General features: G+C 38.2%; 1 protein-coding gene across 1 annotated transcript in view; it reads right to left on the bottom strand.

The window, feature by feature from the left end:
- Positions 1-15090, bottom strand: part of FBN1 (fibrillin 1) — a gene marked incomplete at both ends in the record, with an annotated part of 254926 nt that overhangs the window by 95066 nt on the left and 144770 nt on the right. Inside the window, 8 exons of the mRNA XM_079700378.1 lie at positions 502-552; positions 1393-1530; positions 1753-1872; positions 2436-2561; positions 5167-5292; positions 6888-6941; positions 10564-10716; positions 11810-11932. Coding sequence (XP_079556504.1) covers positions 502-552; positions 1393-1530; positions 1753-1872; positions 2436-2561; positions 5167-5292; positions 6888-6941; positions 10564-10716; positions 11810-11932 — 891 coding nt within the window. The remainder of the gene's footprint in view (positions 1-501; positions 553-1392; positions 1531-1752; positions 1873-2435; positions 2562-5166; positions 5293-6887; positions 6942-10563; positions 10717-11809; positions 11933-15090) is intronic.

The raw sequence follows: 15090 nt of genomic DNA, 5'->3' as shown, positions 1-15090 counted from the left end.
TCAGGTTGTGTTAGTCACCCTGACCTATGTCTATCTGGGACTCCATGAGAAAAATATCACAGGAAACTGGAGAGAATCCATGTAGACTTTCAAAAACGAGGCAACAGAGTGTGTCCTTCTCATCATCTGTGACCATGAAACAAACAACAACAAAAAAAAACCCAGGACAAACCAAGAAAAATGCAAATGTTATAGCCTCATCAAAAACTTCCTTTTCTGTCTTCCTCATAGATAGCAGTTTGAAATTGTAGCCACTCAAAACTATGGTCAGCCTAAAGCATTTTCAGCCACGCTGCCCTTTGACCACAGTGATCTGACGCTGGCAATAGCATATATGCTTGTGAAACTCACGTCTGTTCATGTTCGGCAGTTCTCATTAGTTTTTTTCCCCTGCTACACATTTCTCACTGGGAAGTTATATGACAGCTTTATCCAGTCCAAGTTAACACAAGCATTCTTCATGCACACAGAAATTTATGATTTATAAATAATCATAAATACCTTCACACTGTGTTCCTTTAATTCTTGAATAGCCTTTACCACATATGGGATCTGTACCAAAAAAACAAAAAGCAAAAAACAAATTTGAGATAACAATATCCAGACTTTGTATGACATGGTATAAGAAACATGAAAGAGGACCTTTAACATGAAATTGATTTTATTGCTATGAATAAGTCTGAGACGACAAAGTGTCTCTGAGATTGCACAGGTGAAGGAGAAGAATGAAATGTCTCCTTGAATAAAGCTCAATTCATCTGAGATATCCTAAAAGACCCAAAGGTACCCTAAAGATCAAACTAAGATGATGACTAAGAAGGAAATTGACTCGATTTCTCTCTTGCTATTAGCCCTAAAATCCGAATCACACTATAGGATTACTGTAACATGGATGTGGAAAACAAAGTCTAGAACTGGAAGATCTCATGCCCTGCAGCATTCACACTATATAAGTGCACACATTTATATATCTAAACATTGAATCAGCAAGGCTCTCAAACCTCAGCTTTGCAACAACTTTAGTTTAGTGATGAACAGTGGTGCCTTTACATCAATCATTTTGAGGGGAAGAAAATCTGCGCCTGTAAAAAGTTCAGGACCCCTAATCATGAGGTTCCTGAGAGAGCCAATAGGAATTGCTGATCTAGGAAAGCAACTCCAGATAACTACATTACAGTGTGGTGATGGAAAACAATACATTAACCAAATCACATAAAATTATTGTCCTTGACACTTCTCTTAGTTTCCTATTCAGCCACATGTTTCATTGAGGTCATCAGAATGAAATCTTCTAAAATTCCCATGTGAGCCTAAATGAACAAAGTTCTCAGCTTCCCCTTTCCGAGCAAAGTGCCCAGTGGGCACAGGAGCTGCAGCACCTGCTTCTCTTACCAACTTGGCATGGGGTGCACGGACTCCCCCAGGCAGCACCAAGGGACGAACAACACTGGGACTTTAACGTGGCTCCATTGATGTTGATCTCACATCGCCCATCAATGACAGTCTGCCAACAAGTGCCCTTGATGGTTTCTGCAGGGGCAAGGGAGTGATGATATTTAACAGACAATAGAATCTACATCAAAAATGCAAACATGTGCATTGGAATTACAGCAAGAATAGCATCATGAAACAAGGAATAATGATCATTTAAAACTTTGTTCTTCCATACTGAAACCCTTTTGCAATAAAAGCAGACATTAAATACAGCAGCACTGATAGACATAGGAAAATCATTCTCAGAAAGACAAATACCTATGCAGATGGTTTTTGTTGGATCCAAAGTACTTTCGGAAGAACATTCACAAATAAAAGAGCCTGGGCTGTTCTTGCAGACTCCATTAATGCAAGGATTTGATTCACATTCATCAATGTCTGAAACAAAAACAGGACTACATTACTGCTAAAAACTAATCTTGGGCACAAATGGATATTTAAACTTTGGTCTCATTTTCTCCCACATATTCTTCATTAGATAGTAAATCTGACCTAGATAGATTTTTTTTTCTAGGCCCGATGGAATGCCAAAAATAATAACTGAGCACATCTCTATGTGCAGCACATGGCTGAATCTTTTTATTCAGAAAATCTGGAGCAAATGTAAGTGTGATTTCTGAATTACTAACTCAAATAGCACATATTTAATATTTTCATCATCTATTAAATGATGGCAAATAAAATGCCAATTGTAGCAAATACAAAGTGAATACTTTTAAATGGCATTTGAATGCAAAATAAATGGCAAATAAAATACCAATTGCAGGTAAGTACCATCAGTAGCTTACAAAGTGCATAGGAGTGTCATTTAGGATCACAGAATCTCAACAAAGTGACACAACTGTCTAAAATAGAAGTGACTCTAATTTACCTTCGTGGTTTTCCAGTGGCATTCCAAAAGGCAGCAAAGTAGATGGTATAAGAACAAAAATACATCTTACCTTCACAAGTTTTTAGGTCAGGTTTGTATATAAATCCCTTGGGGCAGGTACAGACAAAACTTCCAGGAGTATTTCTACATTGTCCATTGTCACAGAGTAGACTATTCAATACGCATTCATTAATATCTGGAAAACCAAAAAACATAAACTTTTAAAAGATCCCATCCTTTGCATGCAATTTCTTTGCATTTTTAGGCTAAGTTTTTAAGGTCATAATGATATGATTAATTCAACGAAAGAGGCAAAACTCCTCTACCATTGATCTTTGCTGAAATTACCTATTTTAGGAAAATAGGGGCTTGAGCTGATTATCTATACTAGGTATCTACAAAGTCTAAAGTCACCAGACACTATTTAATTCTCTTCTTTCTTTAGCAGGAAGAAAACCTAGATTTGCTGGAAATCATAAATATTTATATAATTGTTTCACTGTGCCAGAATTAAAAGGACTAATCCTATTGTTTTAAGGAACTAAATAAATATTTAGAGAGTATGGTCCATTTTTTTTTTTTTTTTTTTTTTGTGGTACGCGGGCTTCTCACCGCCGCGGCCCCTCCCGCTGCGGAGCACAGGCTCCGGACACGCAGGCCCAGTGGCCATGGCTCACGGGCCCAGCCGCTCCGCGGCATGTGGGATCTTCCCAGACCGGGGCACGAGCCCGCGTCCCCTGCATCGGCAGGCGGACTCGCAACCACCGCGCCACCAGGGAAGCCCTTGAGAGTATGGTCCATTTTTGATAAGTATTAGTTCCAGGATGGGTGTCTCTTCTTTAGAATAATTTAAGTGGTCTCCAGTTATGTTTATAAAGTATGAAGCAATCTGTAGAGTTTATAATTGTCATGAGGAATTAAGACTCGAGATTCAGAGAGCTGAGGAAAAGTCCTTGCTTTCAGCCGAATAATAGGCAAGTCTGATGCAAAACCAAACTTTTGATATGTATTACTTAGATAATTTAGGAAATGTAGAACTTAAACAGTTTGTTATACCTCTTTGAGCTAAAGTACATCACTCAGCCCACAAAATAGACTACATATTCACAAGAGACGTTTTATACATTGAGAGATTCTGCTTAGAATACCATTAGACAAGCTAGTAGCACTTACATAAAGGATACATAAATTCAGCACTGGAGAGCTGCATGGGTTCACAGCAGTAAATATACTTAAATCAGCAACTAACAGTTGTTCCTTGGTATCTGCAGGGGATCGGTTCCAGCACCAGGTTACCAAAATCTGTGGATGCTCAAGCCCCTTATATAAAATGGCATAGTACTAGCATATAACCTATGCACATCCTCCCATATGCTTTAAATCATCTCTAGATTACTTATAATACCTAACACAATGTAAATACTATGTAAATAGTTGCTGGTATATGGCAAATTCAAGTTTTGCTTTTGGGAACTTTCTGGAATTTTTTTTCAAATATTTTCAATCTGAGGTTGGTTAGATACGTGAATGCAAAACTCGCAGATATGGAGGGCTGTGTTTACAAGGTTCTTAAAATATGGGAAAATCAAGTATAAAGTTATGTATTGTCTGAGCAAATAGCATGCTGAGAATTCTGTCAAAATCATATAAGGAATGCTAATACTTCCCAAAAAGGTCAATATTGCAATTCTTAAACTTTGATGATGTCAGAAGAACCTGGAACTTTAATTTGAGGAATTGAAGATTAAGATATAAAATAGCCAGTCCCTGGAACTCTGTGGAAAGTGGCTGGAGCGGATCTTTGATTCCTAGCTTCACACCTCTGAACATAATCTGAAGTATGAACATACTTCTGACCTGATGATAATGGGCCCAACTTTGGAGTAGACACTAAAGCCCTGAAGGAAGAATCCCTTCTGCCTCCCAAACTCTCCCTTTTGCGTGATTTTTGGATGAAGCTAAAACATCTCTGTGCCTTTCTGGCCTGCCCAAATAAATAATGATTTTTCATGTCTGCCAATGTAGAGAGGCTCCTACGGGAAAATGAAATAGTAAAACTTTTTTTTGAGTTGAGTCTAGTTTGAAAGTACCATGTATGCTCATGTAACAACTGTACCCCCAAAAAAGGGCCCTAAAATTAAGGGTGTGAGAGAGAAAGTAATCATTTTTCAAAATTCAACTGTAGACCATAAAGAAGGAAGGGGCAGGTTTAGGCCAGCAATAAAAGTTAGGGAGAGAAAAAGAAACCTGCAGTCGAAAGAAGAGGGTTTTGTGATAAACCTGTGGGCTCCCATGACCTGCTTCTATCCTCCATTTTTTTAGGTACTTGCTTAGCCTGAAACTCAGGTGAAAGCTGATTTAAATGGTGGGGAGAGAAGATACTTTGATTTACTGTGAGTTCTTTTTATGTGAGTACAAATGCCACATAGTTAGAAGGAAAGCAGGTGAAAATGCTCAGAGTAAGATTTCTGCTGTTTTGAAAATAACTGCTATATCTACTTTGTGCATAATGACAATTAGCAGTGCCCTAATAACAAAGGCACCTAGTAGGGGCAGCACTTGGCTTCAACCTGCGCAATTAAAGAACTGCATGCTGTATGAGAGGGACAGTTGCCATGTTCCATCCTTTACATAGTTAAACAAAAGATATAAATTGTCAGGATTCAGCTATGCTGACACCCAAAGTGTAGAGCATCCATTTGTCCAGTCCTTTAAGCTACTCAAGAGCAGTTTCCCTCAAGCAACAAAAGAAAGAATGCATGATGCATGAAATGTCTTAGAAAACAGGTGAAACGTCTTACCAACACAATTTTTCCCAGATGAATCCACTTCATATCCTGAATTGCAAATACATTTGTAGGTTCCACGGAGATTTTCACAAATTCCATTTGGGCAAATATCAGGATCTAATGCACATTCATTTATATCTACACCACAAAAAAAGTTCAAAATCATTAACATTCTAAAGTAAACATCAAATGAACTATCAAAAAATAACATTACAATAACTGTAAAGACCCTAGGACCTCATGAAAATAATGTTTCTCCTTGATGAGAAAGTTGATCCCTTTTTCTCACTACAAGATATTCTGACTCAGTCTTCCTTCCACCAGTCCCTGAGAGGAGCTTGGCATCTGAGCTAGAACTACAAGATTACCAATCCTTAATCAAGAGGAGAACTCCTGGACTTCTTGTCCAAACATCAAGGTGGAAAGGTTGATCAAATACAGAGCCCAGGGTCCTACAACTGGTCTCCCTGCCATCAGCCTGTCCTTCTTCAATCTACATTCTACACTGCCACCAGACTTAACGGCCTAAAACCAAGGTGACTGTGTCATTCTCATGGTTCAGACTTCCGTAGGTTCGACAGTATTCTTAAGATTAAATTAAAATATGAACTCTTTATTCACTTTAACTCTCTTACTCTGCCATAAACACATAATGCCCTCTTCACTCTGTGTGGGAAAGGTCTGGAGCAAACCTACACATTGGTCTGAAGCTTGCTCAACTACCACCTGCTCTGGAGAAGCCTCTGCTACTCTGTCCAGATGAGGCTGGGTCCTCCTCTTCCGTTTGCTCACAGCCTGAGGAGAGCTCTAATAGTCAAGGGTGATGCCAAGTGACAGTCAGTGAGTGGCTAGTCTCAAATCTTGTTGCCCGACTCTTCTATAAATCAAGGTTGACCTTTTTTTTTTTTTCCTTATCCAGGTCCCTATCACCACTTATTTATTCCCCACTAACTCCTTACTCATTATACATTTCCTTACTTCTCCTCTTTTCTCCTCCAAATATCCACCTCACCCTTTCTTTATCCACACATAATAATGAAATCAATCAAGAGAATGAACTGACAATCAATTCAGTCAGTCTATTTTTTCCCAGAACGCTCTTGAATCAAATCATTTAGTTTTTTATTAATAAAGTAATCCCTTCCTTTTTCTTGTCACCTATTTTTACACTTGTTTCAATTCTCCCCTTTAATTTCTTTCATGGCACCAGGATTTCTCTACTTCTAACTTCTACACTTAAACATTTCATTTTCTTCTCACTCAGTTAATTGCTATCACCACCTGCTACAAAACACAAGATGGCTCCCTACTGCCATCTGAGAATGACTGAGCACTTGACCATTGAGAAAGTGTTCAAAATGTGCATAGGTTCAATTGAGCTCGTAACCCTGAATTGTACTCAATAGTGGTAGATCCAAAGGAGGGCCAGGCTGCCCCTTCTCATGAACGAGCCACCATGGTCACTGTATCTCGTTCACATCAGTGACCCTGGGAGAGCACCCAACCCTTCAGTAATGAGTGCCACACCCACACCCAGAAATCCCAGGACCTGCTGTGCCATAGCTGTTCTGCCACTGGGGGCTTCTAGGTGTCCCAGGTAGATCACGCAGTGATGGCCAGAGAGGGGGGTCGGACCAGACTGGTGTAAAGGGACCAAGTGGAAACACACAAGAAGGCCCAGTGCTGCCTCTGCACATGCTTAGTAAATTTCAAAACAAGTCCTAAGTCCTTACCACTGCCTGCTGACGTCATTCCTGGCCCACTGCTGCAGAGCGCCTGATATTCCGCTGCAATAAATTAACAGATAGTAAATGATTCCCTTGTTTGCAGAACAGGTCGATCCTGCCCTTGGCTTTGCACACATCATTTCCTCCAAAGTGAGTGGAACTGAAATAAAGTGGTAACGGAAAAGGAGGCATCTCCTAGGGGAGTCACACCAGGCTCCTATTTTAAAGGCTCCGCAATCACCGTGGAAAACGACTTATAAGGATATCCGCGAGTTCCAGCAATTCCTTGTGCAAGCACTTTCGGAAAAGGTGTTTTGCCTATGGCTTGATTTTTTTCACCAGGGAACACTTTACACTTACAGTGAAATGTGCCTGTTAAAATGTGGTTTCTTAACTGTTAATAAAACTCTCTCCCACCATCTTGGAAATAAATTCTTTTCTTAGTTCGAGCTATTTTTTTCAGTACAATCAAGTTCTTAACATTTTCTCATTTCTCTCTGCAAATTCTCTAGCCTCCCCTCACAAGAATAACACGGTATCTACACTTGCATTTATGTGTATTTTTAAAGTTAATATTTATCAGGATGCCAGATTCATTCTATTATATAAATCCATAGGAAATGTATTGCATAATGTTAAAACTGGATCTTACTGAAGAAATGGAGGTATTATAGAATATGTTCCCAAATTTGTGATGGAATCAGATTTCTATTTCTTAAAATTGATGCAATGCTTTATTCACAATTCCAACAATATTTAGATAAACCTAAGAGTGAATGATGGAAATGGAGAACTAACAGGAGCCACACTTAATCCAAGGAAAAGAAACTAAGTTTCCCTTAGTTGCCCATGGTTTCTGGCAACTACAGAATCTCATGGTCAAATGCAGATCATTTGTGCTTAGGTGGCAGGAGAAGTGAATATTAGGGATGGGGCTTTTTTACATAGGCCACCTGTACCTCGGTGCTGAAGCAAATAGTTCCTATACCTCCACATTCTAGAAAATTGCATTCCTGATGACAGGGGATGCAAAGGAGTTATACAGATTAAAAAATGAAGGTTGACTCCTTCAGAGCCTCTGTCTTCTACCAAACATAAATTTGAGAAAAGTGGTGAAATCCCTTAATTTTTAAATCACCTTAAAAGGAGCCAAAAAGGGAAAAAAATGGGAAGGTGGCTGCCATTGTGTTTGAAAGCCAGGGACTGGCAGCAGAAAGAAATACATCCTCTTTATTCTCTCACATCAGCAATTAATTAAAGCACTTGTGAACTAGTGTAACTAATAAAACAGGAAAAACAAAATCATGCCAGTTTTGCTGAAAGCAGTTTTATAATTAGTGTTAAATTAGCTGATGCTTAGCCTACATGGAAGCAAATTATTGTCATTATTCTTTTCCATTTGGGCAGGATCTGGTACTAGACTCTGTAGTGAATTCAGATCAGCATGGGTTTGAATGGTAGAAATAGAAATGGTACCAATGGTACCAAAAAGCTTATTGCTGAGGGTCTTGGGAGCAAGCCCTTTCCCTTCTCTAGTTCCCTCTTATATAAAGTGTAGAAAATGATACCCAACTCACGTGGTAGTGCTGTAGATTTACTGAGAGAACATGTAAAGTGCTCAGCACAACTCAAGCACTTAATAAATGGTAGGTGTTGCTGAGCTAACTCACTGTTGCGCCATGGAGACAGTGGAATGAAGACAGAAGAGAAAATTCCTAATCATTACTCTTCTGTGGCTTTAACTGACCAATTTCTACAAGGAGTAAATGCTCAGCAGCCAGTGAGATGTATCTACAAATATAGTTTATTTGACTTCCAGAGCACAAAGATGAGCTTTAGATGTCAAGTGGTTAGAATTTCTCATTAAATTGACTAAAGATATTCCTTCTGGATATTTCCAGTCCCCTTTAAAATCACTCCTCTCTCCTGAAACAAGGGACATCCTACATTTCAATCCTTCATGATTTGGCATTTTCACCTACCAAAGAGGTGGAGAAACCAAACGGGATGGAACTATTTCCACATGTGGACCACTTTTGTGTAAATTGATTCAAATATAAAACAGAAGGTAGTGGAACTGAGCTTCAAATGTAACTCTCTTTAAGCTTTACCACTTAAAGAAATTTGGTTTCTTTGGGTCATCTTTTATGTTTCATTTTCCTATGTAGCATAAGAATTCTTTGGAGATGTAATTGGTCCAGAGGAAAATGTAAAAACAAAAAACTATATGTACCAAGGATCCTGGATTCTAAGCTTTGGCTATTCTACTCATTCAGGACATGGACAAATCACCTACATCCTTGTACCAGTTTTTAGGATACCCATCTATCTTGTAAATTCAAAGTATGCAAGGAAAGTACTTTGAAAAATTAAAGTAACAAACTTTACTTTAAAAGGATGATATTAATAATATACAACTGTAAAGTTGCATGGAAGTATATTTTTAGATAGAATTATATTTGTATACTATATAATCGAAGTATTATTGCAAACATGTATTTAATTGTTAGTAATCATATATAAAATGACTGGGTGAAGCAAGTCATCCAGAATAAAGCTTTCTTTCTTTAACTGGCATTTCCCCATTTTAAAGAATTTTAAAGTCTTCCACTTAACTTTCTCTAACTTCTCATAATACATTTTAATTTCTGTCTGATTTCAAATATTATCATTTTCAAAATGGCAAATGTTTAAAAATTGTGAGTTCGTCTTTAATAGATAGTATCTAGGCCAGAAATGAACTAACTGAACCTTAGATGTAAACCAACCAATCAGAGCTACATGTTTTCAAAATTAGGACTTATTCTATTTTAGGACATTAGAAGTCAACTGCCAAGCTACCTTAAAATTACGTTCAAATGTTGACAGTCTATTGCTTTCATTTCAATAAACTATTTTTGCCTTACAAACAGAAATAATTTACAACTGGAGAGGATCTTCTGGATTACCTAGGACAATTCATTTCGTAGATGAAAAAAAGTGAAGATCCCTTTTCCATATTATTCTATTTTATAATTGTTTACTAATGTAAGCCATCTCAAATCCTTTTGAAATTAGGGGAGAAAAATTCCTAAATAAACAAAAATCCACAAAAAACTGAACCTCCAATTAAGTAATTTGTCTGCCTGTGGCTGGGGAGCAGAATTCTGACTCACTGACCAGTTTTCTTTTCGTTATGCCATGTCACTCAAATTGAGAAAAACACTTTTTCCCTAGAGTTGAATAAAATCATTTAGGAAAAGCACACCTAAACCAGCATGAAGGATTTGAACAAAATTCACAAATGGCCTTTTGGAAAAAAGTTGGAAACATTCAGGTAATCTGAAAATTATTTACTTTTACACTCTGTAGAATTCTGCTTTTATAATAGTTCCTACAAAATGTAAACACTGTGAAGCTACTTTAGAAAACGAGGGAAGTCGCACATACCCTAAAGAGCATGACTATTACTGAGGTGGAGGAGTTCAGATGGGAGGCATGAATGTGCTGCCTAATCCAAGTGATGGCTGGGCCTGTGAGGAAGTCTGAGCAGAGGCTGAGCAGCCCCTGCCAAGACCCCAGCAAGGCCCATGACACACCTGGAGAGCAGACGCAATCTTACCCCGTGACTTCCAAAAGTGCAAAGACTGCAGATGGTGGCGGAAGGCTGGGAGTACTAGGGCATCCCCATGACACGACATACCTGAATTCTGTGAAGGACACGGTTGGCAAGGTTCCCCAAAAGCATACTCGGTGCTGGCACAACAGCACTCAGATTTGGTAACAGCACCAAACAAGGGTTTGACACACTGGCCTCTCTTGTATCCACCGTAGCATGTGCTCCGCATGTGTGTGTCTACACAGGAAGAAGCATCTGTCATCATACTATCACTTCAAACAGATGGGAACCCCCCAGGTCAAAGTTGAAGCTGGTTTTATTTAGCCATTGTCCCTGTTCTAACTCACAGAGAATGCCTCTGGTATTAGGTCCCAATAGAAAACAAAACGAAACAAATCATTCTGCATTCAGCTTCCAAGCACTGGAAACCAATTACTAGACTCTTTCAGTTCTCTAGGGACTATTAAGGTTTACCCAACTGTGAGGTCCTTAAGGGCTAGGATTATACCTCACTCATTTTTTTCTTCCCCAGGAGTGTACAGAGAAGGCACTTAATAAATGTTGAATGAATGATGGATGACCATTCAATCTCACCTTATGATAAATAAGATCTTTATTAGAAATACAGACCACCTCAAAATAAACATGCAATTATTAAATATCTGAATTAGATGTACTTTCAAAAAGGAGGATGTTTAATCTGTAAAAGGTTCATTTATACAAATCTGCAGATATTGGTCTAACTAAGCAGTATCATCTTTACCACCAGGAGGGGATTTCCAGCTATGTCCAATCCTCTCCCAATTCAAAGGGTCTACCGACTACTTTTCTTAAACATAATTTGGAAAAACTTTGTATCTATTTATCAACAAATCTCAAACTTCTTATAAAGCCACATAAAACTATTATCATATAAGTTTCTTACTTATACATATCCTCCTTTGCATTCTATACCTCCCTTGGAACATTTAATTCCCTAGATGAAAATGAAATGTTCACCATGAGATAATGGGCATATACAGGTCAATTTCAAAGACCATTATTAACAAAGGAGGGTTGGAGAAAATTGAGGACAGCTAGGTGATTAGGAAAGACAAGGGAGAAGGAGAGGTGGGGATTCCCTTGTTTTTCATTTATCTCAGCTCGTCTTTCTATCCCTTAAACTAATATCCATGTCATACAAGAAAAGAACTGACCCTGTTGGTTTGTTGCCCCACAAATATTAATTGTATCATATCTGCTACAGTCAAGTACATTTATTACTGGCGGATTTTATTGACTGACAGAGGGTGGATCTCTATCGTACATCTAGTTACGGCTTTAACCTTACCAACACACACACGTCCATCCAGACCCACGGCCAGTCCAGGAAAGCATTCACATCGGTAGGAGCCGTCAGTGTTGACACAACGCCCATTCATGCAGATCCCAGGTGTTTCACACTCGTTAATATCTGTGGTGGGGAAAAGCACTTATTAAAACTAAAGCGACTTCACACAACGTTGTAAAGAAATTATACTCCAATAAAGATGTTAAAAAAAAGAGAAAAAAATAAATAAAGTGACTTTATCTAAAGCCATAACATATTTACAGTTCTAAGACTTGAAAATGGGGAAGATTCACAATAATATGCAGCGTCAACAATAAAAGCTCAGTGAGATGCATTTCATTTTCCTTTGAGAGAAGAGGAACAAAAATTGAGAGAGATAAACTGTCTGAATTTATTTCTTTTCCATAGAAAGCTATTTCAATAACATTCTGCTGAGTTTTTTTTTTTTTTTTTTTTTTTTTATCCAAAGTAAGAATCACAAAGGCAAAAACAGAATTGGAAGAAGAAGGAAAGTGACAGCTAAAAGACAAAGGGCCTTGTGTAATGTTTCACATGGCAGTTTTTCCAGGACTGTCAGAAATCTAGCTTGATAATAAACTACATCTTTGGCCTGGGCAGGAAGCTTCTTCTCCTTTTGGCATCAAACACCCAGACTGGTGTCCCTTCCAGTATCACTCATGCCTTAACTCTCTGGGAAAATTAGAATGGCATGAGGAGACACAGAACTAAAGCCTGGATGGAACACCATAAAAAAGGAACAGAAAATGAATATAGATGATTTTGATGACAATTCCTAGCCAACAACAGCACTGTAAGCAATTGGAACCCAGCAAAGAAAAATCTCTCTTAAGCATTACAAATATTTTATAGTATCGTATGTGTATCCTTAGGGAGGCCTGGTAAAAGATTTTATTGGGCACATACTAATAATAGCAGATATTTTTCCCCCTGAACATGGTATCAAACATGTTCTATTTCCAACATGGAAATAGAAATGGTACCAAAACTGTGTTTTGGAAAACATATAACACTTAGAAACAAGTCATTTTATAACAACTCCTTTTATAATATACAACTGGTATAGGTGAATATTTCCTTTCTTCTGACCTTAAAAAGGCAAAGTGAGACTGAAACACCTCTGCGCTTTACATAGCTTGTGTTATTTGGCACAAAATATATTCAGATGGTCCAAGATTCTGTGTACAGATTGTATTTTAAAACAGCAGTTATATTTAAATATGTGAACTCAAACTGGTTCAGTTATTCAGGTCACCTTTTTGTTCAAATTGAGATCTACAGTAAAACAGTGGTGACTACAGCCTGAAACGTAATCCAAAGGTTTTTTTACTGGGGACAGCGATGGAACATAGATCCAGAGGGCGTTGCTCAAAGTCAGTGGCCTCCACCTTCAGAGAGTGATGAGGGAGACCAGGCTGTTCATCAGATTAGTTAACTGTAGCAATTAAATTAGCATTATTCATTCAGCTTTGAACAGTCACATCTTTGTGGGATCAGAACCAAGTGTTCAGCACTAAGAGAAAATCTTATCCCATGATATCAAGAGAAAAATGATGGAAAAGAAATTCAGCATACAAGAAATTTTTTTCTTTTTTCTTCCTTTATTCTTACTACAAGTCTGTGTATTCCATCTTCTCTATACATCAGAATAAAGATGACACAGGTAAGGATATGGAGCATTTTCCCCCACTCTTTCTCTCTAGCTCTGATTCTTAAGCCAGAATGTTAAAGTCAGAGCAGACTTTTAATCATCAGGCACTTTCAAATGACTGGAACAATCCATTTATCAATAAGATACTAGTTCACTGATTGCAAACAGTTGCAAAACCGAGCTTCACCTATGAGGTCATAATATCTTCTGAAATAGTTACAACAGCATTATCTATTGGCCACCCTTAAAAGTCTGTGGCCTGGGTCACTGGCAGCCTATAGGTACTGAAAGTGAATCTTAGCATGCTCTGTGCATAGGTAAGAGACAGGAGTGTGTGTTCTCAGAAAAGTTCTGTTCACAAAGGGACTTTCACATTTCCTTCTGTTATTTTGTTTGGAAGCCTAGTTCCAAATATTCCAGCAATCATTCCCTTCCCCTTTCTTTTTCACTTGTACAGCACTTAATCTGCACAATTTGGTGCTTTGTTGTATGCTGTCTTAATATTTCCATGCATTAATCTTGTCTCCCCAACTATAAGTTCCTCCCAACACATAGCTCAAAAGCATGGAAACCAATTTCCTACTTCAAATTTGAAAAAAAAAAACTTTTTCTTGCTGTGAAGGCAGATTTCCATGATATTAAGAGCTATTGATGTGAAGGTCATAGAGAATGTAGGTAAGCAACCAAGGGCTAGAAGCTCTTTTAAGCCTAGAGAAAATACACATCACACTGAAGACTTAATACAAGGACTTAATACAAGGGCACCCAGAGAAGAGGCACCATAGGACTTTTTCTTCCCTTCTCCATCTTGAATAGCCTGATGCTCTCTCTACCTTCTACATCTGAAACTATGGTTTTGAGTGTCATATTTTAACAGATACCCTGGATCTATCTTGAGTATGAGGTTCCTTGAGAAATCTGGTTGCAGCTCAGATCTTGGACACAAGGGCAATAATTACTCATCCTTGACCCCATTAGGCAGAGACACTAAGCACAAATTTAACTTCTTCTCCTGATAACTCCAGTTATCTCCTGATAACTCTTCTCAGGACCCCAATTTTCAACAGCACAAATAAAAATCTTCATTTTGCTTCACTACTTGGAGCAATAAGATTATTGCAAAAGTTACAAAGCTAAATAATGGCTCCTGGTTCCTTTATTTCTTCTGCTTAATCCTGTATCCCTTTTTTGCTTCTGTGATTTGATAAAGCTTAAATAAATTGTGTTTCTTAAGGTATCTGGAGGAAATTATGAAGAAGAGATCACCGCAATAAGAGTCTACAATATTTTGTCCAGGTGAAGATGTAAGAGGTGGCAAATGACAGCCATCAAGAAGCCAACTGTCATTATTCCTCAACTGTAAGGAAGAGGCAGAACTCAGCTTATTTACAAAGATGCGCACAGCTGTTGGTAGTCCAAATGGTAGTTCAGTTTCTCATTCATTTGCTATGGAGCCTATCAGGCTCATTTGAGAAGACACCAAACATCCTTTCTGAAGTGAGAACAGCCTTCTGGGCATAAATCGTAGCTCTCTGGATGGCTGGACTTAAGAAGGAGTCCAAGTCAGGTTTCTTAGTACAGAGTTAGGGGTACTTTAAATAGGGAGAATCAA

The sequence above is a fragment of the Hyperoodon ampullatus genome (genome assembly GCF_949752795.1).
Source record: "Hyperoodon ampullatus genome assembly, chromosome: 3".
Classification (NCBI taxonomy): Eukaryota; Metazoa; Chordata; class Mammalia; order Artiodactyla; family Ziphiidae; genus Hyperoodon; species Hyperoodon ampullatus.
The sequence above is the reverse complement of the archived record's forward strand: the minus strand, read 5'-3'. Positions and strand labels throughout refer to the sequence as shown.